General features: G+C 40.3%; 2 protein-coding genes across 2 annotated transcripts in view; both read right to left on the bottom strand.

Moving 5' to 3' along the window:
* Positions 1–17,559, bottom strand: part of SLC9A4 (solute carrier family 9 member A4) — a 34,407-nt gene extending 16,848 nt beyond the window's left edge. The window contains exons 1-5 of the mRNA XM_050714693.1: positions 17,295–17,559; positions 13,555–14,018; positions 7,454–7,713; positions 4,668–4,885; positions 637–839 (exon numbers count right to left, since the gene is read on the bottom strand). Coding sequence (XP_050570650.1) covers positions 637–839; positions 4,668–4,885; positions 7,454–7,713; positions 13,555–14,018; positions 17,295–17,559 — 1,410 coding nt within the window. The remainder of the gene's footprint in view (positions 1–636; positions 840–4,667; positions 4,886–7,453; positions 7,714–13,554; positions 14,019–17,294) is intronic.
* A 2,085-nt stretch (positions 17,560–19,644) lies between these two features.
* Positions 19,645–24,549, bottom strand: part of IL18RAP (interleukin 18 receptor accessory protein) — a 47,990-nt gene continuing 43,085 nt past the window's right edge. Inside the window, exons 22-23 of the mRNA XM_050714689.1 lie at positions 21,021–21,191; positions 19,645–20,382 (exon numbers count right to left, since the gene is read on the bottom strand). Coding sequence (XP_050570646.1) covers positions 20,009–20,382; positions 21,021–21,191 — 545 coding nt within the window. The 3' untranslated portion in view covers positions 19,645–20,008. The remainder of the gene's footprint in view (positions 20,383–21,020; positions 21,192–24,549) is intronic.

Below are 24,549 nucleotides of genomic sequence, written 5' to 3'. Positions count from 1 at the left end.
AATGGATTTCATTTTAATCAGTCAGAAAAGCTGTCTTAGACAGGATAATGATCGGTTACAACAGGAGAGGATTAAAACTCAAAACCAAAAATTAAAAAATGTGTACCTATTTTTTAATCAAGACTGTGTTTATCAACATGTTTTAACCACATAAAGTAACTGACTCATTGCCAACTTTCACCAAAACAGCACTCAGATGGAAGAAAGCATTGTCTTTGTGAGGTCCTTATGGTCTTGAAAACTCTTACTTCTATATTTTCAGAATTAAGCATTTTGGTTTGGTTTGATTTGGCTTGGTTCTTTTTTTATTTTGTTTTGTTTTTCATGTACAAACCATTTTCAGCTGTTCCCGATTCTCTATTGCACTACTAGAGAATCTAGCATTTAAAAAAGGGAAATAGAAACAAAACTGGTTTTATGAAAACATTCCGATGGGATCTAAATGCCTAACCATTATTATGCCTACGAGCATAGTGCTCTATGGACACCCTACAGCATCTGAGTTATTTGTAGGGGAAAATAAAGAGCATGGGACATCCAGAAGATCCAGTTCCTCCTTGTGCAGCAGTGTAAACCAAGTGGAATAACCTGGTCACCTTGGTTTTATGAAAGCAATACATTAAGAAACACACTTACCTGGATGAACACAGTAAAGTATATAACTACAAGTGTAGCAGTAATGAACAAATTTTTCCTTGGAAAGAGGTTCACTGGGAGCAAGAACGCAAGAGAGAAGCTACTGGCTCCTCGAAGACCACTGTAGGAAATAATGAGTTGGTCTTTCACAGTGAAGGGATACGTTCGGAACTTGTTACTGATATAGAAGAGAGCAAATACACCTAAGAAGGCAAAACAAACAAACAAACAAACACCAATTATTATTAAGAAAGCAGAAAAAGAAAATATTCAAAGCAAAACAAAACACATTTTGTCTCAGGCAGCAGTTGACAGACCTTCCTTTTCAATTTTTGGTTCTTGTCGTTTCTCTTTGACCAAATATTTAATCTTTGTGTGAAAAAGTCCTAGAAAAGTGTGTGTTTATTAACTGCTTCAAGTTTTAAATTCTCATGTGGATTTAGAAGTGAGATTAGGGGAAAAGATTTACTTCCTGTCTTTATGTTGCACTTCTCTGAAGTGTTCTGGATAGAAAATAAACCACTAGATGAGAGTTTTTTCCTGTGCCTTCCCTTGCAATGTTTCCTGCTTTCACACAGTGTCTGCCCAAAGTGTTTGAACAATTCTTTACCAATAAATCCTGTGGACAGGTTCACTGAAAGGCAGAGTAATAACATTTTAATTTTTAATCCTCTGGCTTACTGTCTCTGCAATTCTCTGTTTATTTCTCAGATTTCATTTTGCTTTCAGTAAAAGTTAAAATTAATCAGACAGCCTGTGGCTATGTAAGGACTGTTTTACTTTTTTTTTTTTTTATGGACTACATTTAGTTATTTGCTTGATTTTCTCTTAATCTACTTCATCATAAGACACAAATATCCTATGATTTGTGTGTAAACTGTTACATTGCTAAAGTAAACATTGAAAATTCATGATAATTACTGGTGTTATTTTACTCTGTATTCACTGATAAATTCAGTGAATTATTTTGGGTAAGGCTAGTAGCGCTGTACCATTATTTAGGTTGCTGAATACCACTTTATGTAAGACCTTTTTTGATTATTTATGTATGGTAGTTTAACATTGATGGGCAGCTAAGCACCACAACACCGAATCTCTCATTGCCTCTCCTCAGAAGGCCAAGGGGAGAAAATATAATGAAAACAAAAGCAAACTTGTGGGTTGAGATAAGGACAGGAAGATCACTCACAGTTACTGTTATGGGCAAAACTGACTCAGCACAGGTAGATTAATGTAATTTATTGCTTATTGCTATCAGACTCAAGCAGTGCAAAGATAAAAGGAAACTACAAACACCTTCCCCCATCCACCCTCTCCTACCTCCTTCCCCCCAAGCAGCAAAGGGGAACAGGGAATGGGGGCTGCAGTCAGTCCCTAAAGCTTCGTCTCCACTGCTCCTTCACGGTCACTCCCTGCCCCTGCTCCACGTGGGGTCCCTCCCACAGGATGCCGTCCTTCCCCAACTGATCCTGCGGGGGCTGCCCACAGGCAGCAGCTCTTCAAGCACTGCTCCCACATGGCTCCGTACCACGGGGTCCATCCCCCAGGAGCAAATTGCTCCAGCACGGGTCCCCACGGGCGGCAGCTCCCCTCAGACCCCCTTCTCCTGCGTGGGCTCCTCTCCACGGGCTGCAGCTCCGGCCCGGGTCCTGCTCCTGCGGGGGCTCTCCATGGGCCGCAGCCTCCTCCTCCAGGCCACATCCACCTGCTCCACCGGGGGCTCCTCCACAGGCTGCAGCGTGGAGATCTGCTCCATGTGGGACCCATGGGCTGCAGGGGGACAGCCTGCTCCACCAGGAGCCTCTCCACAGGCCACAGGGGAACTGCTGCTGTGTGCCTGGAGCACCTCCTGCCCTCCTTCTGAACTGACTTTGGTGCCTGCAGGGCTGCTTCTCTCACATTTTCTCACTCCTCTCTCCCAGCTGCTGTTGCACAGCAGGTTTTTCTCTTTCTTAAATATGATTCCAAAGAGTCACAACCAGAATCACATATTGGCTCAGCTCTGGCCAGCAGCGGGTCCATTTTGGAGCCATCTGGCTCTGATCTGACATGGGGCAGCTGCTGGGCTCTGCTCACAGAGGCCACTTCTGTAGCACCTCCCAGTACTAAACCCTGGCCGCATAAACCCATTACATTATGCTAGATAATCAACTACTCAGACCGAAACTGTGTTATGTGTCACCCTCAAACCAATTCTTTTTACCTTATTCAAGCTTCAGAGAAAATGATGCAATCATTTTAGCAAACAAGTTTAGGGGAAATATTTTGACCCTCCTCTGGAAAGCTCTAGCACTCCCTTTGGTGTTTGAGAGACAAAGGGGCATGTGACAGCAAAGTGGTTTTTTTTTTCCCGTAAACATTTTTTATCTCTTTATTGGAAGGTTATTCCTATATGGACTCCAAAAGGAAGCCGTTAAAAACATACAGGGCACAGTTGGTCCAGGACTAGCAAGGAAATATTTAGTCATTGCCTTCTTGCTGTCGAACCCACAACAATCACATCACCTTTACAGTTGAGTAATTGTGTCATCACTATATAACAGAACTGTTCCAGTGCACCAGAGCCACCTGAGAGATTTAAGAAATAGCACCTTAACCTCAGCTCTTTGATGCCAGCACTTAGTTGGTCCAAAACTCAAAGTATTGTATGTTGGAAGTGACCTTTGGAGGTCATCTAGAACAAATTCCTACTCAAAGCAGATCTAATCAAATCAGGTTGCTCAGAACACTAATCAAGTCTTGAGTACCTTCAAGGTTGTAGAGTTGTGCTGCTGTTATAATATTGGATCACTCTCATGTTAAATAGGTTCCTACTATCTAATTAGAATTTCCCATGTTCTACCTTGTGTCTGTTACCTCTTATCTTACTGATGTGCACCTCTGAGAAGAGTCTGGATTCATCTTCTCTCTGTTCTCTGATCAGGCTTCATCTTCTCTCTACCCTCTGATCAGGTACTTGTAGACAGCAATAAGGTCTCCTGTGAGCTCTGTCTTTTTCAGGCTGAGCTCTCTCAGGCTTTCCTTGTATATCCAGTGCTCTAGGTCCCGACCAGTTTGGTGACCTCTACAGCACTTGCTCCAGAACCCCCATATCTTTCCTTTACCAGGGAGACAAGAACTGGACACACCAGATACTCTCACCAGTGCTGAATAGATGGCAAGAAACACTTCCTTGGGCCTGCTGCCTACACACTTGCTAGTGTAGCCCAGGATGCAGTTGGCCTTTTTTGTCACAAAGGCACATTTTTGACTTGTGACAAAGCATATTCCACAGTTGGTTCATCAACCACCTGCATCAAGAAATTGTCTTCAACATTTTTCAGAAATCTCCTGGATGTCTCATATATAGCCATACTGCCCTTCCAACAGATATCGGGGTAGTCAAAGGCTCTCATGAGTACTGGGGCCTGTGAATGTGACACTTTCTACAGAGCATAAAGAATGGTTCATCTGCCTCCTTCTGTTGATCAAGAGATCTGCAGTAAACACCTGTCAAAACATCAGCTGTACTGGTCTGTCCTCTGATCCTTAAGCACAAACTCTCTGCTGGTTCCTCACATTTGCCCACATCTGTCCCACATATAGTTTGACATCCTCTAGGCACTCCTGGCCCAGGACCTTTAGTGTTATACAGCCAGGACCAGAAGCATGCTTATGTACATTTATTATCCAATTAGTAAGTTAATTACAGAATGCGATTAAATTATTAAGTCCACTTACCCAAGGGCATATACTTAACTAAAATATCGGCTTCTATATAAGCATAATCATGGTAATATTTTAATTTTGCTTAAAGTTTTCCATTCTTGTTTAATCATAAAGCCTGCACTTGGAGACTGGCATTAAGATTTGTTTGTTTGCTTTTTCCCCTTTTTCTGCATGTGGGGATTTATGAAATTAAGTTGACTGTAATTTTGACTAGTAAATTTGTTATGAAACCGGTTATACCAGTCTGCACAGGCTTTACTAACATACCTTTGCACAAAAAGTTTTCCCTCAGAGATGTAGCTTGCCCACAAAAGCTCACTTACTCAGTGCTCGCCAAATGAGGCAGAAAAGCAGAGTGAAGCAAATGAAGGCCCAGTTCCACTCGTGGTTTTTCCCCACTGTAGACACTCCCATGAACACAAAAATCAGGGTCTCACTGACGCTGCTCAGCATCTTCATGAAGTATTTTATTGTCGTATAGGAATTCTGGGAAACGTTCTCCTCCACGTATTTCTTCATAGTCACTGCACATGCTGTCATGCTGTACCAGGCAAAACATCATAGATCAGCTACAAACTGTTTTTTAAATTATTATTTTTAATTTTATTTTATTTAAGAACAACTTTTGCCTTCATTACCTGCACTCTCCATCACTGACTTTTAACCTTCCTAATATCATGTAGCATTTTACTTCTTCAGTAACGCTAGCTATTTCAGTGACAGCGTCTTAATGCAGAACTGTGAACCAATTTTGTATATAGGAAAAAGGAAGCAAATCAGTCAGCCTCCCTGGGGAGGAAGTGAGGGTATCACATTCCCGTTCAAAGTCCATTTTATTTTGAATGTCTAACACACAACCACCACACAACAAATATTTGAGTCTCAAACAAAGGGCGGTCAATTTCGTACCAGCCTGAGGATAGATCAATTAGAGAGACATAACCTGCCTCTCAGTGATCTTCTCCTTCAAGATGGTGGTGGGAGAATGTGGTTTTAGTTCTCTGCATGGGCCAAAGCCCCCACTGGCTCCCTTCCAGCTGGGTGGCAGATCAGCAGGACCATATTAAGCTTCAGAAATTCTCATCCCACAGAAACCCACTGCGGGGAAAATTAATTTTCCTGCAGATGTGTCCTTCACCCCTTTTAGTTGCTCAGAGTGTGGGGGATGCTCCTAAGGAAGGAAAAGAATCTTTTCCACATTTTTGCTGTTAATCAAGACTAGAGCCTGCTTCAGAGGTATCAGCCACGATCCAGCACAGATGCTGGTCACATTCATACTGAGCAATAGTCTTCAAACAGGACCGCTGAAGATGGTTTCTCTTATCCCCTTCATTTTCCACAGTAGTATGTAGATAGATTCAGTGCTATGGTAGTAATATATTCCATCATCTATCTAGTTTCTCTTGATATTTTTTTAGTCTCTGGGGGTTTCTTGGGATGATATTTTTCTGAACTTGTGAATTCAGAGAACGTTGACTGCTCGTTAAATAAACCTTCATCTAGTTTCTGCTCATTTAATTTCCATTGAAGAAATCTCAAGGGTATTCTGGTAGAAATGAGACATTTAGCAGGTCCAAGAACACTTTAAGACAATGTCATTAAGCATTAAAGTTTAATACTGTTGACTTTCAAAGACACATGCATAATAGACTTTCATGATCCAAGTGACAAATGAATGAATTCCTCAATAATTCAGAAGGGTGACAATAAGTTCCCATTCCTAAAACAAGCAATAATTTCCTCAATGAAGCAGTAAGAATAATGAATCCTAATTATATTAACATTTTTTATTACTAATAATTTCAATACTCTAATGAAAATAAAAAGTAAGAGGAATAAAGAGCCACATAGTTGTGTGTAACAAATAGGCAGGAAAGCACTATTCTGTGCAGTGCAGGTAGGAAAGGGTCCTTGTAGCATTAATGCTCACTATAAAGGTGGTCTAACCCTGCTCATCTAAAGTCACCAGTCACCTTAGAGCAAGTGTGCTGGAGATGCAAAACAAAGCCTAAGATTCAATTCTGTTGTCTAATTGCCCAGAGAAACATATTTCCTACCTAAATACTTATTTAATATGGTTAAATATTCTGATCTGCCGTCCAAGGGCAACCCTCCAAAGGTTGCTTTTACAAAGCCAGTTGTGCTCTGAAGCTAACCAAACCAGGGTTTGACAAGTGGACATGAGCAAATGTACCTGTCTGGAAAGCAACAGCTACACACTTTTATTTATTAATTTTTAACTGGTTTGTTCTCGATATAGGTAAGAGTTTTCTGGAGATCCCTCTCCTCTGGGAACACCAAGGCCTATGAGACCCCACTGGTTTGTGAGCTCAGAGCCAATGCAAGCCACACCAGCTCCTGCCACCCACCAGCTGGGCAGTCCACAGCACTAGCTGGAGCGTTTGTCACCTCACCGGGTACTCTTTTCTTTACACTTTACCCTTCTGAGGGGTTGTTAGGTGCAGGATCTTTTCCTCTACCAGCAGTCTTTTCATAGTGTTTCTCACTTTTGCCTCCTATTTCTTCCTTTCTATTCTTCCAGTGATGCTGTTCTCGCGTAGTGTAATTCCAGTAAACCACATTAGAACTTACGTTCACAACTATATCCAAAAGCAATAACTCTGACTTTTTTTTTTTTTTTTTTTTTAACAATTTCCACACTCCTTACTTTTTATTTCTATTGTAGTTTGATGGTGATGATGCTTAGCAATAAATGCAGACACACTGGCCTAGTATCAGATCATTCTCTCACTGGACTGGTTTTACCAGAGGTAGCTGACTGCTCGTTCAGGCCCCGAGGAACAGAAAACAGCCAGCTGGTGGCAGCACTGGTCACATTACACAAGTGCAACTTTTTTTTTTTTTTTTTTTGGCAAAAATCGCCAGCACAGATATCCACTCCTCAGTACTACATCTATGCCTACACTGAGTATAGGTTTGCTTTTCCTAATTATCGATGCACTTACAGACCCCTTAGAAGCCATTCACTGCAGGTCTCTAGGCCAGATCCTGAAAATGATGGTGTTACACTAGCCTCAAGCAAACAACCTCCATGAAAGGTTGCCCATTCCCTCAAGAGTGCATCCAAAAAGCCATAAGGAATACTCACGCCAAAATTCCCGAGATGTAAAGGGTTTCAGCGGACAAGTATGACAAGTAGCTGAACATGAAGACCAGCAAAGGTTCAATAGCAGAAACGTTGTGGGTGAATCGAGTCATGAGCGCCGAAACAAATCCAAAGACGATGCCAAACAGCATACCACCCAGCCCCACCACGAAGAAGCGAGCAAAGCCAGCAAGGATGTCGATGGATTCGATCTCTTCATACCTGTGCATCTGGGTGAAGGCGATGAAGATGTTATATAATACCTATGTGCAAAAATGACGATATAGCAGTTAGATTTCTTTCTGAAACTTGCAAACTTACACATTTTATACATACATATATATGTATATATGTGTGCTAGATATTGCTTTAGACATATCAGCAAACTAGCAGTTTCAGGTTGCCTCTAGCTAGATAAATACAATTATTAGAGTTCTGTTATTGGTGTTCAAGTAGAAGTCTTATGTAAACTAAGTTTTAGTGAGTTGACTTATTGATACAATAATTATAGCCTATCATGATTGACACTGAAAAATCCAAAGTAAATGGCTGTCACAACTGCATTTACACAAATATTCAACGGAAGCTTTTCCAACCTGGCTGAAAAAGGTCCCAGTCTGGCTCTAAACCTCTTTACTTTTAACATTCTCTTTTGGAGTTTCCCTCCGTTTCCTTGCCCACCCTGCTCCGTATAAATCCTATGTTAATGTAGCATCAGTGTGTGAAGGGGAAGTTCATAGTCTCTCTAACCTCATATGTTTTGGGTTTCATGCCACTTAAACTCCTTCCCAGGAATTCTGTGCCAGTACTCTCAACTTCAAAGTAGGAACTAAAAGCTATGGCACCATAAAGGGCTTAATGACCCTTCAAACTTATATTCTGACTAGAAAGCTTGAAACATCAAAAATAAAAAGAAAACAATGTTGGATTACATGACAGATTGAATTCACTATATTTTATAAATTGGTCTGTAAAGATAATTTTATTTATTTTAGATCAGATAAGTTTACCATACTTATATTATTAATAATTTCTCTCATTCAGAAATTCATGATGAAAAATCATCAGTATGTTCCTCTTTCATCCATTATTTAAAAACTAATCCAAAGTCTCCACGGGAATGAATGGAGTAGTGATAAAAATTTCTTAGGAGCTGCTGACAGTTGGTTGTCATTAAGTCCTGTCAGATCTATTTACAGGAAATGTCTAACATGTGAAAGTCACCTTTCAGTTTTCAAGAGAATTTTAGGAACATCTAAAGACACCACTTCTCCATAGCTGTTGCACCAAAGTATAAGTTCCATGACACAAAACAGAGCAAAATCATTTGTTTTATCTGTTTTACTTTGGTCTTCTTCATATAGTTAATTTCAAAAGAGCGTTAAGAAGATTAAAGCAGATATTTGCAGGTAGAGGATTCAAGCTTATTAAGATAATAATTATTCCCCAGCTACTGTGCAATCTTAAATTGCTGCTGGGAACGTATAACCCTGAGCTGTCACAAAGTCTGTTCTCCGGGAGGCTCACTGATAATATTTCTGGGGGACAGACACAGCACAACAAAATATTTCATGTGAAAGCATCCCAAAGTAAATAGTCATAGCTGTTTTTCCTGATGAATATCTATGAAATTAGGTTCTTCAGTGACATGTAAGGAAAAGAGGGTTCAAAGCAAGCAAAATTTCCCATATTTACTATGCAGTGTTTAATTACAAAGCCTGTTCTCTGTTCCCTCTTTCTTGCTGACTTCAACCTCTTTCTAAGACATGTGATTCCTTATAAGTGATATCAAGGTAGTGATCCATGCTCACTTTTGAAGAAGGCAATTTATCATCAGCAAATGATTTAGTAAGTTTGTCTCTCCTTTTCTGCCTCCTAAAGTAGCTATACAATATAAGTGAATTTGCACAAAAATGGTACTTATTGAAATACGACATAATTTCCATTTTTTTGTAATGTGCTTTGTGGAAGCAAACTGTTCTTTGCAACAACCTGCATTGGACAACACACAAGTAAGGCCCCATGTAAATGTTGCTTAGCTAAGTTACCTTGCAGTGTTTCTAGCAAATGAGGTACTATAATTCTTTATAGAATCATAGAATAATAGAATGGTTTGGGTTGGAAGGGAAATTAAAGCCCGTCAAGTTCCAACTCTTCTGCCCTGGGCAGGGACACCTCCCACAAGACCAGGTTGCCCAAAGCCCCATCCAGCCTGGCCTTTAACACCTCCAGGGATGGGGCATCCACAGCTTCTCTGGGCAACCTGTTCCAGGGCCTCACCACTCTCATAGTAAAGAATTTCTTCCCTGTATCTAACATAAATCTCCCATGTTTTAGTTTAAAGCCATTACCCCTTGTCCTGTCACTACACACCCTGACAAAAAGTCCCTCCCCAGCTTTCCTGCAGGCCTCCTTTAGGTACTGGAAGGCTGCTGTAAGGTCTCCCCAGAGCCTTCTCTTCTCCAGGCTGAACAACCCCAACTCTCTCAGCTTGTCTTCATAGGAGAGGTGCTCCAGCCAACTAATCATCCTTGTGGCCTTCCTCTGAACTCACTCTAATACTTCCATGTCCTTCTTGTGCTGGGGGCCCCAGAGCTGAACTCAATGCTCCATGTGGGGTCTTATGAGAGCAGAATAGAGGAGGACAATCACCTCCCTCAACCTGCTGGCCACACTTCTTTTGATGCACCCTAGGAAATTGTTGGTTTTCTGGGCTGCAAGCATGCATTGCTGGCTCATGTTGAGTTTTTCATTAACCAACACCTCCAAGTTCTTCTCCTCAGTGCTTCTTTCAATCCATTCTCTGGACAGCCTGTATTATTTATATGGAAGGAAAGCCTGAATCAGCTTAGGATGCCTTGGTTTGCTCACAAAGAAGGTATAGATTGATAGTTGGCCTCATTTAACAAACTTGTGAATGTCATATTTCGGTGGGTTTTGTTTTTTTTGGAGGGGGCATTATCATGTACTGATGGGCCACTGGGTGACTGATAGAGCCAGGGAGAGGAAGAGAGAGCGTGACACTGTTGCCCGCAGGGTACCTCCTCTGGGACTGGGTTCCCCGCTCCAGCTGCTGCTTTGTCACATTGCATACAGTATTCACATCAGAAACATTGGAAGCAAAGATTTTCAAGTGGCTGCCTTAACCACCAACATAGACAACCTTGAAAACTCTTCGTTCGTCTCTCTGACCACATGAATTTTATTTTATTCTCAACTTCAGTGGCAGGGGCAGAGAGTATCTCCATCCTTCTCCCTAACACCCACACACCCAGTGGTCAAAGCCTTCCCCAGAAACATCAGAGACATAAATTCAAGCCCCTTCAAACAGAGAAATTAATTTTACTTTGGTCTCCGTTATGCAGGAGATTTCTTTAACTGCTCTGTGGGTGCATACAAGGAGGAGCTGATAACCATTGGAGAAATGGTCACTGCAGCTTCATTTTGAGTATGGTGTGGTATATAGGTGTTCTCAGAGTTTCTAAAATCAAGCCCCAGAGATGAAGTAGTCAGGGGAAATGTTCAGTTTTCTGATGCATACAGGTGCTCAGCTCCTTTCAAGATAGAAATAGTCTGGTCATAAGCAAGGGCACAGCTTCAGAAGCTTGAAAGACTTTGCAGCAAGATCAGGGTTCTCCATTTGTGTTCAACATTTGAATGAAATCTGCACTGAATTTACTGACAACACTGTTTTGGATGGGGTTTTGAAATTCCACTAATGTATGATACACACTGGAACCAGTCCTGTTGCTGTCTACACAATGATACTGATGTAGACATTCTAATGATAAAAGTCTGCTCAGGAGAAGCTATCGGGAAAAGAAACAACAGGCCCTGGAACCTTCTTGTTCCATTGACAGATATAGCCCATCTGCGGAGAATAAGACAAGGTACAAATGGGTACAAAGGGTACAATTATAATCTTCTGTTCCAGTACTTTCAGTCAAAGGAATAGCTCCTAAATAATTGTTATAATTCAACAGTCAATTAGTTTAGGAATTTTTAATACCAAGATATTAAACTAAATATGGGAGAGGGGGAGCTATTGTTGCCTCAGCTATAACGTACAAGTTCAGCAAAAATCATACCTGTTTGTTCTGCTGGGGAGAAAATGTTCAAGCTGATAAGCAGGCTGGAGAGAACCAGGGGATATTTGTATTTAAACAATAGAAAAAAATATATGTATTCAATATATCTTGGTGATATTACCTTTTAAACAAATTGAGTTAACTCAAAAGAAACTCTTAAGAGAGAAATAGTGAGGAAATGGTAAGATAAGACAGCCAAGGTAAACAGTTTTAAAGACTTTAAAATAGCAAGTGGAGTATCGGAGGAAAAGAAACCTATTGGGATCCATCCACATGAGAAGAAGTTTGGTTTTCTCTGACATAAAGTCAAGTAGAGACTTTGGAAACCTTCACGCCCAGAAAAAGTCTGAGAGATGGCTGATGCAGAGATGTGCCAGCAGGAGCTGACAAACTGATTGCAACGTAGCTGCTGTGAGAAGAGACCAGTGATGAGGTGCATGGGGCTGTGGGAACTCACTCACACTGATGTAGCAAGCCCTTTTATTTCTTTTGCTAACACCACCTTGTACTGTGGAGGAATGCCTAAATACCACTGGTTTTAAGGACTTTCTGGTACTGCAGATTTGTGCTGTAACAGGATCCTGACTGAAAGCTCACGTAAATGCCATCATGACGAGGACCCACACTGTAAACACATGGGAACAAAAGGAAGACAGGGTAGAGAGCCAGTCAGAAAATGGACCAAACAAGTTCTTCCAGAGTGAGGAACAGGCATTAAGTTCTGAAGCAGATAGATAAATTGTGCATTATTTTGTTTGCTTGTTTGTTGTTACTGCTGTAACACGTTAGCAGTATGTATGCAAAGTTAAGTAACATTTGTCCCTTAATCATCAGCCCTACATCTCTGATTTACCAAGATAAGGATTTATGATCGATAGGCTGTGGCTGCAAGAAATTACTTCATTCCTTTTCCTTTTCACATTACTCATGAGCTTCACTTCTCCCATGAAGCCTTTCAGCAGTGAACTCTGTACAGATTTAACAAGTCCAGGTTGTGCTGTACCTCATGTATAATAGTATCTGAATAGTTTTTTTGTGTTTTAGATTCCTGTGATTTAAATTCTGTAAAGATCATATCTAGCAAAACTCCTTAACCTGCAGTTAATTTTCAGTGCATTAACAGTCCTCTTGGTTTCTGTGCAATGAATTTCCTGTTTGAAATTTCTTGTTTGAAAAACATGCAAGTTCTAAGTGTTTTGGTCAAATGTGGCCCACAGCTAGAATTTCATGTTGCTCCAAGTTTTAGTATAACTGTGGAGAAAGTGATGAATGTATTAGCAAAAGGAGCTCTGTTTAATAAATAAATAAATGAAACAACAACAGCAAAACTATTTTCCTATTAAAAATAGAAAAATCTCTTTGTTTCTGGACACTTGAGGTAAGATACCCAAGAAAGATGAATGCTTGTCAGATGACTTTTTTTTACTGATAGAAATAGACTTATGTGAAGTAATTCATGGGTTTTGGAATTCCTGTCTAAGGTCTCTGGAAAAAAATCCTAGAAGGAACTGGAGGAGGGATTGAGGCCACCAGAGACTGTACACATCTGTTTTTTTTTTTGTTTTGTTTTGTTTTTTAAATAAATGCTCTTTAAGGCATGGAACATGGGAAGGTCTCTTTTACTGCTATCCCTGCTGTCCTCAGTCCTTAAGGAGTACAAATTTCTATTTATTTGCTTGCACAATATTGAGTATGTTCCTAGGTCTTACACAGGTCCTATCAGCAAAATAAGCTTTTGCTTATCCATTCACTTCAGTGAATACAAGAATAGGGTGTGTTTCCAATATCTAATCAGAAGCAGTATCTCTTCCAGAAGCTCTAAAACAGCATGTTTTTGTAAGAGTTAATATAAAATGTAGTGTTTACGTATATTAAAATTAGTTGTGGGTTGACAGTGGAATATACGATAAATAATGTGTCTAAGATTTCTGCAGAGCTGCTCTTGCCCTGTGTCCAATAAACCTACAAGCTATAAGGGCCCAAAGAGAGGAAAACAAGGAATGGAAAGAAACTCACCACAGTTATGCCATCATTTAACAATGACTCTCCAAAAATCATCATATAAAGCTGCTCATTAACAGAGGCTTCTTCAAAAACTTCCAGAGCTGCCACAGGATCCACAGCCGAAATCATGCTGCCAAAGAGCAGGTTCTGCAGCAGGTTCAGGTCGGTCAGGCCAAAGGCTTCAATCTGGCACACACCATAGAGGGAGAGGCCAATCCCAAATGAGTTCAGCAGAGATCCCAGCACAGACCACCACAGAATGGACCCAAAGTTTTCAAAAAATGGACGAGTTGGCATGAAATAGCCCTCTTCCAGGACAATAGGTGGAAGGAGATACAAGAAGTAAATACTTGTGTTCATCACTGGTGGGGATTTGTGATCGGTACCAAAGATGATCGCGCCAACCAGTGCTCCGATGGCAATCAGGATGCAGCTTTCAGGCATGAGTCTTGGTAATCGGTGGTAGAGATGGAAACCTTAAACAAAACACTGGGGTATTACTCAAGTTTAAATTAACCTGGTGTCAGACATGTTTTGCCTGCTTTTGAATACTTTGTCTGCAGATGACCAGGTTCTGCTCTTAGGACTGCAGTTGTAATTGTAGAGACAGTACCATTCCCTTCAAAATGAAACATGACTTGTATCATTACAAGAAAGGAAGAGTTTGGCCACAAATCTCTTCTCATCCCCCTTCCTAGCTGTCAATTTCTGAACAAGTGTGCTTCAGTCTAAGCTTCATTACTAGAAATGCAAAAACATCTTCAAAAAAACACTGTGCAATTTGGAAATAGTATATTCTTAAAATTTCTTCAAGTATCCTTGCTGAGCAACAGCTGCTACCACCAAGCCTCTGGGGCACAGTATGTCCTGCCATCTCAAAGATCCTCTCCATCCCTGACCATGTGTTCAAAGGCTGCTCCCATCAGTGCTGAGGAGGATTCCTGGCTGCAGAGCTACTGCTGGATTTGGGCTGACCAGGAACCTGGAGAATCCCAAGGGAGCAGCTCAGATGCCAAGGTCTGTTCAGCCCTTTTCAATTCCAGAAGTCCCCTGAAGCATTTCACAGACTCCAGATGACCCACAGACTGAGGAAGTGAATACTCATGAATACCACAATATACAAAGCAGCTCAGTTATCAACAGGAACCAAGCCACAGGTGCATAACACTTTCTACAAGCTGATTAACCTAGCTTTTCTGGGAACTGGTTTTTCTACATAAAGTAAACAGCACTCTGTAAAGAACCTGATGAGTTTAGTGAAACAAAACCAAGGGTTTCAGCAGAGCTGAAGGAACTACTGACAGCCATCAAATAACAGAAAATAAGGGAACCCTGTTATTTTTTTTTCCTCATTAAAAATAAAGCTTCAGGCCACACTACAAATGAAGCGGGCTAAAGTTTTTTCCACTCAGAAAAGTTTATCTTGCATGTTTACAGCGAAATTCTCTTTTCTACTCCAGGGAAAAAAAAAAAAAAAAAAAAAAAAAAAAAGTCATATTTAAACTGCCTGTGGGAACAACGCCTGGCCAACTGGCTGCCTGGACAGTGCCTGGGTGAAGGCTAGTCAACATGAGAAGGAGCTCATCAACAGTAACATGGTACAGAGAGTTACACGCAGCTCATTGCCACAGTGTGCCTCCACTTAAAAATATAGCCAGGCTGTTTTACAGAGAAAGGGTGACACTTAGCATATAAAAGTTATGGATGTGAATCTCCTCTTAGCTACCTTGATGTCCTACTACTGTGTGTTCATATAATCCTTCACAGTTGACATGAATATTGATACCAATACTGAGATAACATCTAACAATAGCTCACCTAGTTGCTGGATCAGGAACTGTACAATCATATTGTGAATGAGAGGTGCCTCATCTAGAAATGTAGGGAGTTGCTCGGAGTTTACAAGAATGAGAATGAGACAAATACACCCATAAACAGGCAGCCAGCTTTAGATGGCCCTGCCAAGCTGGGAGGTTAGACCAGATGACCTCCAGAGGTACCTTCCAACTTCAACCATTCCATGATTCTGTGTGAAATCCAATGCCTCTGTTTCCACAGCTGAAGTGAGGTCAACTTTCATCCCATAACTCTGCAGCTAATGACATGACTGCATTTCTGTGATGTTAGACTTATCCATGCTCAAAAGTAAAGGAAAAGAAAAACATTCTTTTGAATTTTAAAATTATTTATTTGGGAAACTGTGTTTTTTACCAAAAAGTATACTATAATCATAACACTACTCATCTTCTATTTTAATTTAAAAAATAAAAAATAAAAAATCATGTTCAAGTCTTCTGTCAGTTTTACAGAATAGGGGGATTATTTCTCCATTCATTATGTCAGAAATGTTTCCTACCTTGAAATTCTGAAATCCAAAAAGGAGATTAAACTTGAAGGTGACATCGGAAAAAAATAACAATTTGAAAATCTTCCGTTGGCAGCCAGATTATTCAAACTAATTCTTTCTCCCAAGTAAATTTGAAGTCAACAGCTCCACAATTTTCAACAACAACAACAAAAAAGTTTGTTGGAAAATTCCCAGCAAAGGAAGAGGTCTGTCTGGGAGGTGTCACAAAATTCTAAAGTTACCTTATTTCTTGCTCGGAACAAGAATATAGAGTAGATGTGCCTTATAGCAATTCCTGTGCTTTTGCAGGTGATGAATAAAGAAATTAGTCATGCTCACCGCTAACACAGTCTGCTCATGCAATAACAACAAACCTGATTTGTAAAAAAAAAATATATATATATATATTATTACTTTAGTAGTCAAGATATCTGTGTGTAGGATTTGGACTCAGACCATCATCTACTGTGAAACTTGTGAATCATGGTCAGTGGCAATGATATTTAACAGTTGTTTGACTATGACATGAAAACTGTACATCTTCAGGCCACTTCCAGAAAATCATCAGTACCACTTACCAGCCTATTCTACAGCAATGTTTGAAAATCCCATTGAACTTCAAAGGGGCAGGGAAATCACTTGTATGCAGCTCTTCACATTATTGACAACTTCTTCATTTATTTCGTATTGCTGCATTAGTTCTGAAAGGTCAAATCCAAGTTAAGCCCGGCCATATAGATGCATGAGACACATGGCGAGCCATTTTTGCTGTATTAATTGCAATCTCTGCGTCTCCATGAGTTGTCTCTCTTCATTCAAATACCTACACAGAGCCCCCATAGAAGCTAGATGTATTGGTATATCTTCAAAAGGCTTTTATGCTACTTCTCCAATGACCTACACCGCTCAGACTGACTCTTTCCTCTGATATTACCTTCTGATCAATTTTAAACAACAACAATTTAAAACAAAAACTCATAGGGAAATGTTTCCTATTATTCACATGACAGAAGAGTTCTTCCCACTTTCCTCTCCCCCAAAGTAAGTACGTCTGAAGTTTCAGTCATCTGTTTATTTATTTCTACAGCTGTGTCGGATTGTACAGTCTGATATCTTATGATATTTAACAAACGGAACAAAGAATAGACAGCACTGTGTAGAGGACATCTATTGCTACTAGTTAATGTAGACAACCCAAGAGACATGAAGGTGAGAGGTCATATATTTACTTAAATAAGTTGGAAGCATTCAGAAGGTGAAATTTTGTCATTGTTCGATCACAATCTTTTCTTTCCAGGATGGATAAACACAATCCCAGGCACAAAAATGCATGCAGGGTACTTGGTTACATGGTGTGTTTTTAAACTTTTGCCAACAAAGAACCCAAGATACCATTTTTACTTACCTATTTTTGCAAAAGAAGCAAGAAGTATCCAAAGAGTAACTTCATAGGGAATTTGCACATAGTTATAGTCCAGTGTGAAAACTTGTAACCTCTTCTCTTGTAAAGAACCAACAGCATCCTCATGGTCAGGTTCATAGGGAGGCAACAAACTACTGCTCGGCTTGGGCTCATCCAAATAAGCAGCAGCAGGAGGGCATAGCAAAGTCAACAGCAGCAACAGCAGCCAATTCAAAAGCTTCGCATGTGTGAGTGCAGGACAGCCCATGTCTAGGGCTGTGACCCTCTTTTATTACAGTTGTAGCGTATGGTGGGTGCGTGAAGGAATGCAGTACTCACGCCTGTCGATTCACACTTCTAACAGACACAGACGCTTCTTCCTCAGGACTGCTTCATTTTCCTATTAGAGGTCATTTAAAAAACCCTGATGTGCCTGCGCTGTTCCTTGTGTTACAGATGGACGTGGAGTTTATATGAAGATACCAGTTCTGCAGGTTCCTGAGACCTAGATAAACCCTAGATACAGCATCACTGTGTTAAAGTATGAAGTCCTTCCTAGCTACATAATTTTTCCAGCTATTCTGACTTTTTTTTCCCCAATTAAAAAAAAAAAAAAAAGTGCATCAGTGTGCATCTTTCAGGCAGTAAGCACAGCACAAGTAAATAGTATCAGATAGGTAGGAGAGGCTCCATACCTTCCTCTCCTGCCTTCACTCCCCGTCTGCCTCCCCAGAGCAGCTGGCACCTCAGGTACCACACTTGGCACTGCTCACTGCTCCTGTCTCACCTTGTAACAAAACTATTTGGTGTGCAAATAAATGTACTCCGCACGGTTTACAGTAGGGACATCTGGTGGAGGACTAAGCAAATTACGTTCTCATTTAGAAATTTTTTCTCTCTCTTAAATGCACTTATTTAAGTTTACACATAACAAATTTTGTTCTTAAAAAAAAAAAAAAAAGTGGAAGATGTGAGTCAGATCACATGCCTAAAACTGGATGCTGAGTACTTTTGTGTTTAACGTTTGTTTTAACCATGCTAGCAAGGCATATACTGGACAACCACATTATCCTCCTCCAGCAAGACACTCATCATTATGGAACATTTTTAAAAGGTCAGTACCTCCTCCAGAAAAGCTATCATGTTTAGTGGTAGGCTAACAAAACATTCAAGCACAGTAGTGCCGAGTAAAAGCTGCTAAAGCCTGCATTGCTTACATTAGAAGTGAGAAAATTTCATGTACTTCCAATTACTCCTTTTACACCCACTGATCTGATTGTGTTGGAAAACAATGATGAATCTCCCAGGCTGTCGGGTTACCTCTACATTAGCATGCACTGCAACCTAGTGAGAGCAGAGATGAACCCTAAAGCAACCAGTGCTGAGGACTCTGCATCCATACCTCGTGTTTGGGAGGGGATTTCTTTAAACTAGATCTCAGCTGGTTCCACAGACCGAAGGTTCTCTCATGGGTGGACAACTCCACTTGATTTTTTTGTGGAAAGGGATCCAGTTTGTGCACTCTGCGATGCTCTCAAGTGCAAAGCAAAAAGCAAAAGGCAACAAGTGGTGGCAACTGGGAAATTTGCTTCAAAAGCTTATCATGATCTGAACTAAAACCCCAACGCAGATACAACTGCAATGTAAAAATTTTTTCCAGTGCAGCCAGTGATACTGGTTGATGCTTTATCTCTATGAGTGGCACTATCTTCCGCTTCTGCCCCAAAGTACCACAAACAGTCCTCCTGTCCTCCCACTGAAAGCTTTGAACCCAACACAAAATTAGGTAGGAGAATCAGGCCTGCTTGCAAAGCAGTCATTCTTTTTTTTTTTTTTTTTTTTTTTTTTAAAAAAAAATCCTGATCCTGCTCAGATTTTCTTAACTGCATTTTACTTACTTAGAGCCATACACACAGACTGCAAGCTGTTTTGCAGGTAAGTGATATGAACCCTGGTGAGCTAGCAGCCAGACAACTGTTAAGGGAGAGGTAATTACTTCAGAGTCCCTGGAAGCCTACTAGCTGACAACCATGTGATTTACAACCATGATGCACCCATAGTACCAACAGGTTCAGTGGGACCTGTGAGTGACCACTGCCACACAGTGCAGACATTTCTGAGAGTGAAATATTTCATGGCTTGTATAAACACTTTCTCCCATTGCAGGAAGGGTGAAGGTGCCTGGGACCATTCCTTACACAACATTCCTTCTTCTCTCAACTGCTTCAGCATACCCAGTTGTGGCAACCTCCCAGAGCTTTCATCCCCGGTACTCTTACAGGAGGAGGTAACTCCTTTATAGAGTTTGGATTTGTTCCACAGGACTGCACAAGAACAGCAAACTACAAGATTTCTCTGGAGTTCCCTTTTTTAATCTTTTTTTCTAGAAAAAAAAAAATATATATATATTAAAATGTTTCAGCAGAAATACAGTGCAAAGAGCAAAACATTCTCATGTCTCAGCATAATAGTAAAATAATATAATAAATATAATAATAATAAATTACTAAAAATAGTTCACATTTATGGTTGTGTGCAGTGCCATGTAGTTTTACTGTGTGCTGTAGCACATTCACTCTGTAGTCCTTCTCACTGTTTTGGAGTGAGCTATTACTGGTTGAAGTGACGGTCCACAATAGTCAACTGATGTATAAAAAGGTCTTTAACAATCATGTCATCACTCCTGAGACTGCAGTCATCCCTCCGTGAAATTTCTGTTATCGATGTACCAGGCTGAATAACCTTTGAAAAAAGCCCTTTAGGCTGCATTCTCCCAGCACCTTAGCAGTATTTACAGGCATGTGGTAACACACATATTTCCAGAACTTCTTGTTTGGAACAGCAGATGCAGAGGGCTTCCAGGTAATGGCTGGTAAAATCCTAAGGGCCTTCTTAACTACTGGAGGCAAAGTCTCCGGCTCTTGGAAAGCCTGGAACTTTATTAAAACCAGTTTGATCTTTTTGTCTTCCAATGCACAGTTCACTGCTGCCTGCAGTTCAAAGATGCTTGGTCCGCTGACATAGGCAGGGCTCAAAATAATAATTATTCTTCTGCTTTGTCTAATGGCTGTAACAACTTCATCTGTGTATGCTGGAGAAGAAATTACAATAGTTACTGCATTGTATATTGGACTTCTTATGAAAATCAGTTCCTTTAACAACAGCTAATAACCATAAATACAGAAAAACAGAAATAGGGATGTTGAGCAATCACATAACACTTATAACTGTGTTTGCCATCAAAGGGTACCACTGCCATTTTTACTCAGTGTGGAGAACACAAGTTCATGCTCAAAAGGTGAAAGGCATAGCTGAGACCACAACACATTCAAGCAAGGTCTCAAAGGATGCTTAGATTTGTCTTCATCTCTCCCAGGGACAGGTACTGAGGGCTTTCTAATTACTGCTGGTGGAGCACTGTCTAAGGTTGGTCAGAAAGTAACTACTGAAAAATTCAGGACCTTCTTTTCATGGAATGGAGTCTGCCTGCAAAGAAATTATTGGAGAAGAAGCTTTGTCTCGTCTTAGTATCACCCCAACAACCACACTCAAATATACATGTTTCTCAGGTGCAGGGACCAGATACAAAAATCAAATGTGATATGATTTAATCAGAAACTCCAGAGCCAAAATATATCATTTGTTGAACTAACACATAAGTTTTTTTTGGAAAGTGAAAAACAATTTTATAAGAAGCAGAAGATTTTCTATCATCCACTGGAAACTTACCTCCTCCTGGAAGAATATCTCTTTCAAGAATACATAACTTGTACCCATATTTGTTTTCAAGCACATCTGGAAGAAGCTCCAGGGCAAATTTTTCCTCACTAATAAAAGCAGAGTCACTTTCAGAAGAGTCTGATTTTGCATAGGACACAAATGCATCAAATTCTTTGCCATCTAAAATAAATAAACAAGTAGCAATATATACATTAATAAGTGTCTAAAGCATTCAGTTTCTTAATACAAAGTTTTGACTTATATTTTATACATTTACCTTCTATTTAAGCAGACCCAACACAATCTGAAAATTATCAGCTGTTCATGAAGTACAGACATTCAGTCACAGAGCCAAACCTTCCTCCCCAATCTCTTCTCTGAAGACATACAGTACCAAAGTGAATGAGGATACCACAGATGACTATTGGAAAGAAGTTTAAATCAGGCACATTTTTGTATTTTCAATAATAAGTACCAGCTCTCACCAGTGGAAGGTCTGTCCACTTCCAGGCAAATTCGTTGTTGTAGGGAATGATTCCCAGTCTTTTCTCTCATTCACCCAAATGCTAATTCCAAAGACAGTCATCAATGTACAACCTACTTTAAATATGGTGAATTTTGTTTTAAAAAGGGGGAAGGAGTTGATATTCTTGAATATCAACTGTTTGTGAAAGATACACAGTTTTCATACACTTATGTTTCTAGTCAGAGAGACGGGTACAAGTAGCAGTGCTTAAATCTGATCCAAATGTCAGACATTGAATACTGACCAGTTCCTGAACTTCATTACAGTTTCATTAAAATAATTTGTTTTTCAGGGTAGAGATTACAAATATATAAACAACTTCTCTCAGCTCCGAAATACCCTGGTACCAGTGTCCCGAATTACACCCATTCCTAACCACAAGATAAAAGAAACGTTATCAATTTGCTAAACAAAATTTAAACTACACTTTAGGGAACAGGAAAGAAAATGTAAGAAATTGCTTATGAAAGCAAAAGGCACACTGGTCTCATTATAGTTCCCCATATGTATGTTCCTAATGCCATTTGAGATGCCCTAAGATGCCCTTTTGAAACTGCCAAATTTTACACAGGAACTATTGGAGACCCAAATATTTTGGAACAGCAGGATAACCTCAGGCAATCCAAATGACATTGGACACCTATGTTTAAACACCTGAGTCATATCATGTGTCAATACAGACGACAGAAACCAGACAGCAATTCAGCTGTTTAGCAGAGGGTCCTACTCCAGGGTCTTTCTGCAGGGTGAGCTGAAAAGCTCTCTAGATTTCACTGCAGTGACTACATCTACACTGAATGGGAACTGAGACACCTAACTCTGGCACATACACATAAGAAATGGTACTGAATATCACCCCATGCCTCATTCCTGACATCCTGATTTCTGTCCCTAGATGTTAGATTAGGATCACAAATCTGAGCTATCCCCATCAGGTTCCCACAGGATCAGAAGAGACCCTCTATCCGGGAAGAAAAGGGGCTCAAACACAAATGGAAAAGGGTCTCAATACAAATGGAAAACTAATGACATGCATGAGTTGGAGTCAAACAATTCATAACCAGCAGGTTACATTCATAACCAGCAGGTAGCAGAAAGCATGTCATCAAAAGAAAGCATAGGTGTACAAATCCGTTTTGGAGGCCAAGGATATGATTAGACAATAAATGTTATATCTCTGCTCCTCCCCCCTGCTCCTTGCCATACACTTCTGCCACTTCCTTGTATGAGTGTTGAAACCCTTGCGGTATCAGAGGAAGCTATTACCACAAAAGTAGCTCGCTAGCTAATTATCTTGTGCTGGGTTGTTTTACTGCCGAGCTGAGACAACGCAGGCCCACAAGAACAAATCACCAACAGCAGGCATACATGGACTGGGGTGGGGGTTGGTGGCGGAACAGTGGGACATTAGGCTGGTGTAGCCAAAATGTCCAGCTACATCCTGATTTGAAGCTGCTTTGAAAATGTTTTTTAAATGACACAAAATCCTTTGCACTACAAGCCAGGTATTCCTTATTTCACCCACAGAGGTCACTGCAGTCTTAGTAGACAATGACCATTGATTAGATGCATCACTTTTTTTTTTTTTCTCCTTTTTAACATCACTATTACGACAGCAAATTAAAAACGCATCCATAGTAAACACCACTGATTTTTTTTTTTCCAGAATTGTACAGGAGAACTATTACACCTTGAGAAACTTTTGAGACAAACATTTAAGATGCCCAAAAAGCTGAAAATGAAAAACACCTCAGTTAAGCACAGCAACTGCATCCGTTGTCTACACGTTAACACCACAGTTTTCTTTGTCCTTGTGGGAGAAGGCAAGATTTTAAAGAAGTATATCTTAATTAGCTAAGGAGAAGGCCCAATGGTTAGAGAGGCATGAGATAAAGTATGACCTCACTACTCTCTTCAGTCACCTAGTGCGAGGGTACAGAGGAGATGGTGATAGACATCTCTGAGGTACACGGTGGTAAGAGAAAAGGCAACATCCACAAGCTGCTACAAGGGAAATTCTCAATAGATGGTAGTGAAAAATATTTTCACTGTGAGAGTGGTCAAATATTGGAGCATGTTGTCCATTTTGTGAATTCTCTGTCCTTGGAGGTACACAAAACTCGTCTGAACAAGGTCCTGAGCAACCCAGCCTAGGCTTTCTCTGCTTTGAGCAGAGTCTTGGATGAGATGACCTCCAGGGTCCCTTCCAACCTGTGTGATTCTGCAATTCTCTGGTTCTGTGCTAAGAGGGATAGGAGAGAAGGAACAATGGAAAGGAAAAAAACAGCAAAATAAAGTCATAAGTTCTGCTTGTTCTTTGAGCAAGCCATTTCAGATCTCAAGTGACTTGATATGTACTCACATGAAGTGAGAAATACGTATTCTTGCAGCTGGGAACACCTTTTGTGGTGAGTCATCTTCAGGCATAAAACTATCTGGATAGGCAGAGCTAGTCTACACATTTCATGCCCCCGTGCTGCAAATGGCACTGTGCACACATGGTATATAAGAGTCAGGGAGCAGGACAGAGGGTACAAGAGACCCAAAGGTGTCTTAAATCTCAATGCACAAATCTCATCAGGTCTGTCTCTGTCCTACTGATATATGTTGCAAAGTCTAAGGGGACTTTCCAGAGGCTCTTAAATCAATTTTTTACCAAACAGAGGGGAAATTTTGAGTGATTTCCCAAATAGTTTTTGCTAGATGTCATAGGGCTTACAAAAATACTTTCCAATTGTTTCACTGTGTATGTATTTATAGATAAATAGATATAGCTATTTCAACCTCACACGTAATTGACATACACATATGGAAATGTAAAAGCAGACTCAGACACATTACATATCTCAAGTTGCGTCAAGACCCAAGGATTTTTAGAAAAATTTCCTTGGGCACATACTATCAGATTCATTTAAACCCATGCAAGAAAACCAAATGATAAATTTTTTGAAGTAGGCACTGTGATTTCAGATACATTTTTACACTGCCTACTGTGTTGGAACCCCGTTTTAG

The sequence above is a fragment of the Cygnus atratus genome, chromosome 1, assembly GCF_013377495.2.
Source record: "Cygnus atratus isolate AKBS03 ecotype Queensland, Australia chromosome 1, CAtr_DNAZoo_HiC_assembly, whole genome shotgun sequence".
NCBI lineage: Eukaryota > Metazoa > Chordata > Aves > Anseriformes > Anatidae > Cygnus > Cygnus atratus.
The sequence above is the reverse complement of the archived record's forward strand: the minus strand, read 5'-3'. Positions and strand labels throughout refer to the sequence as shown.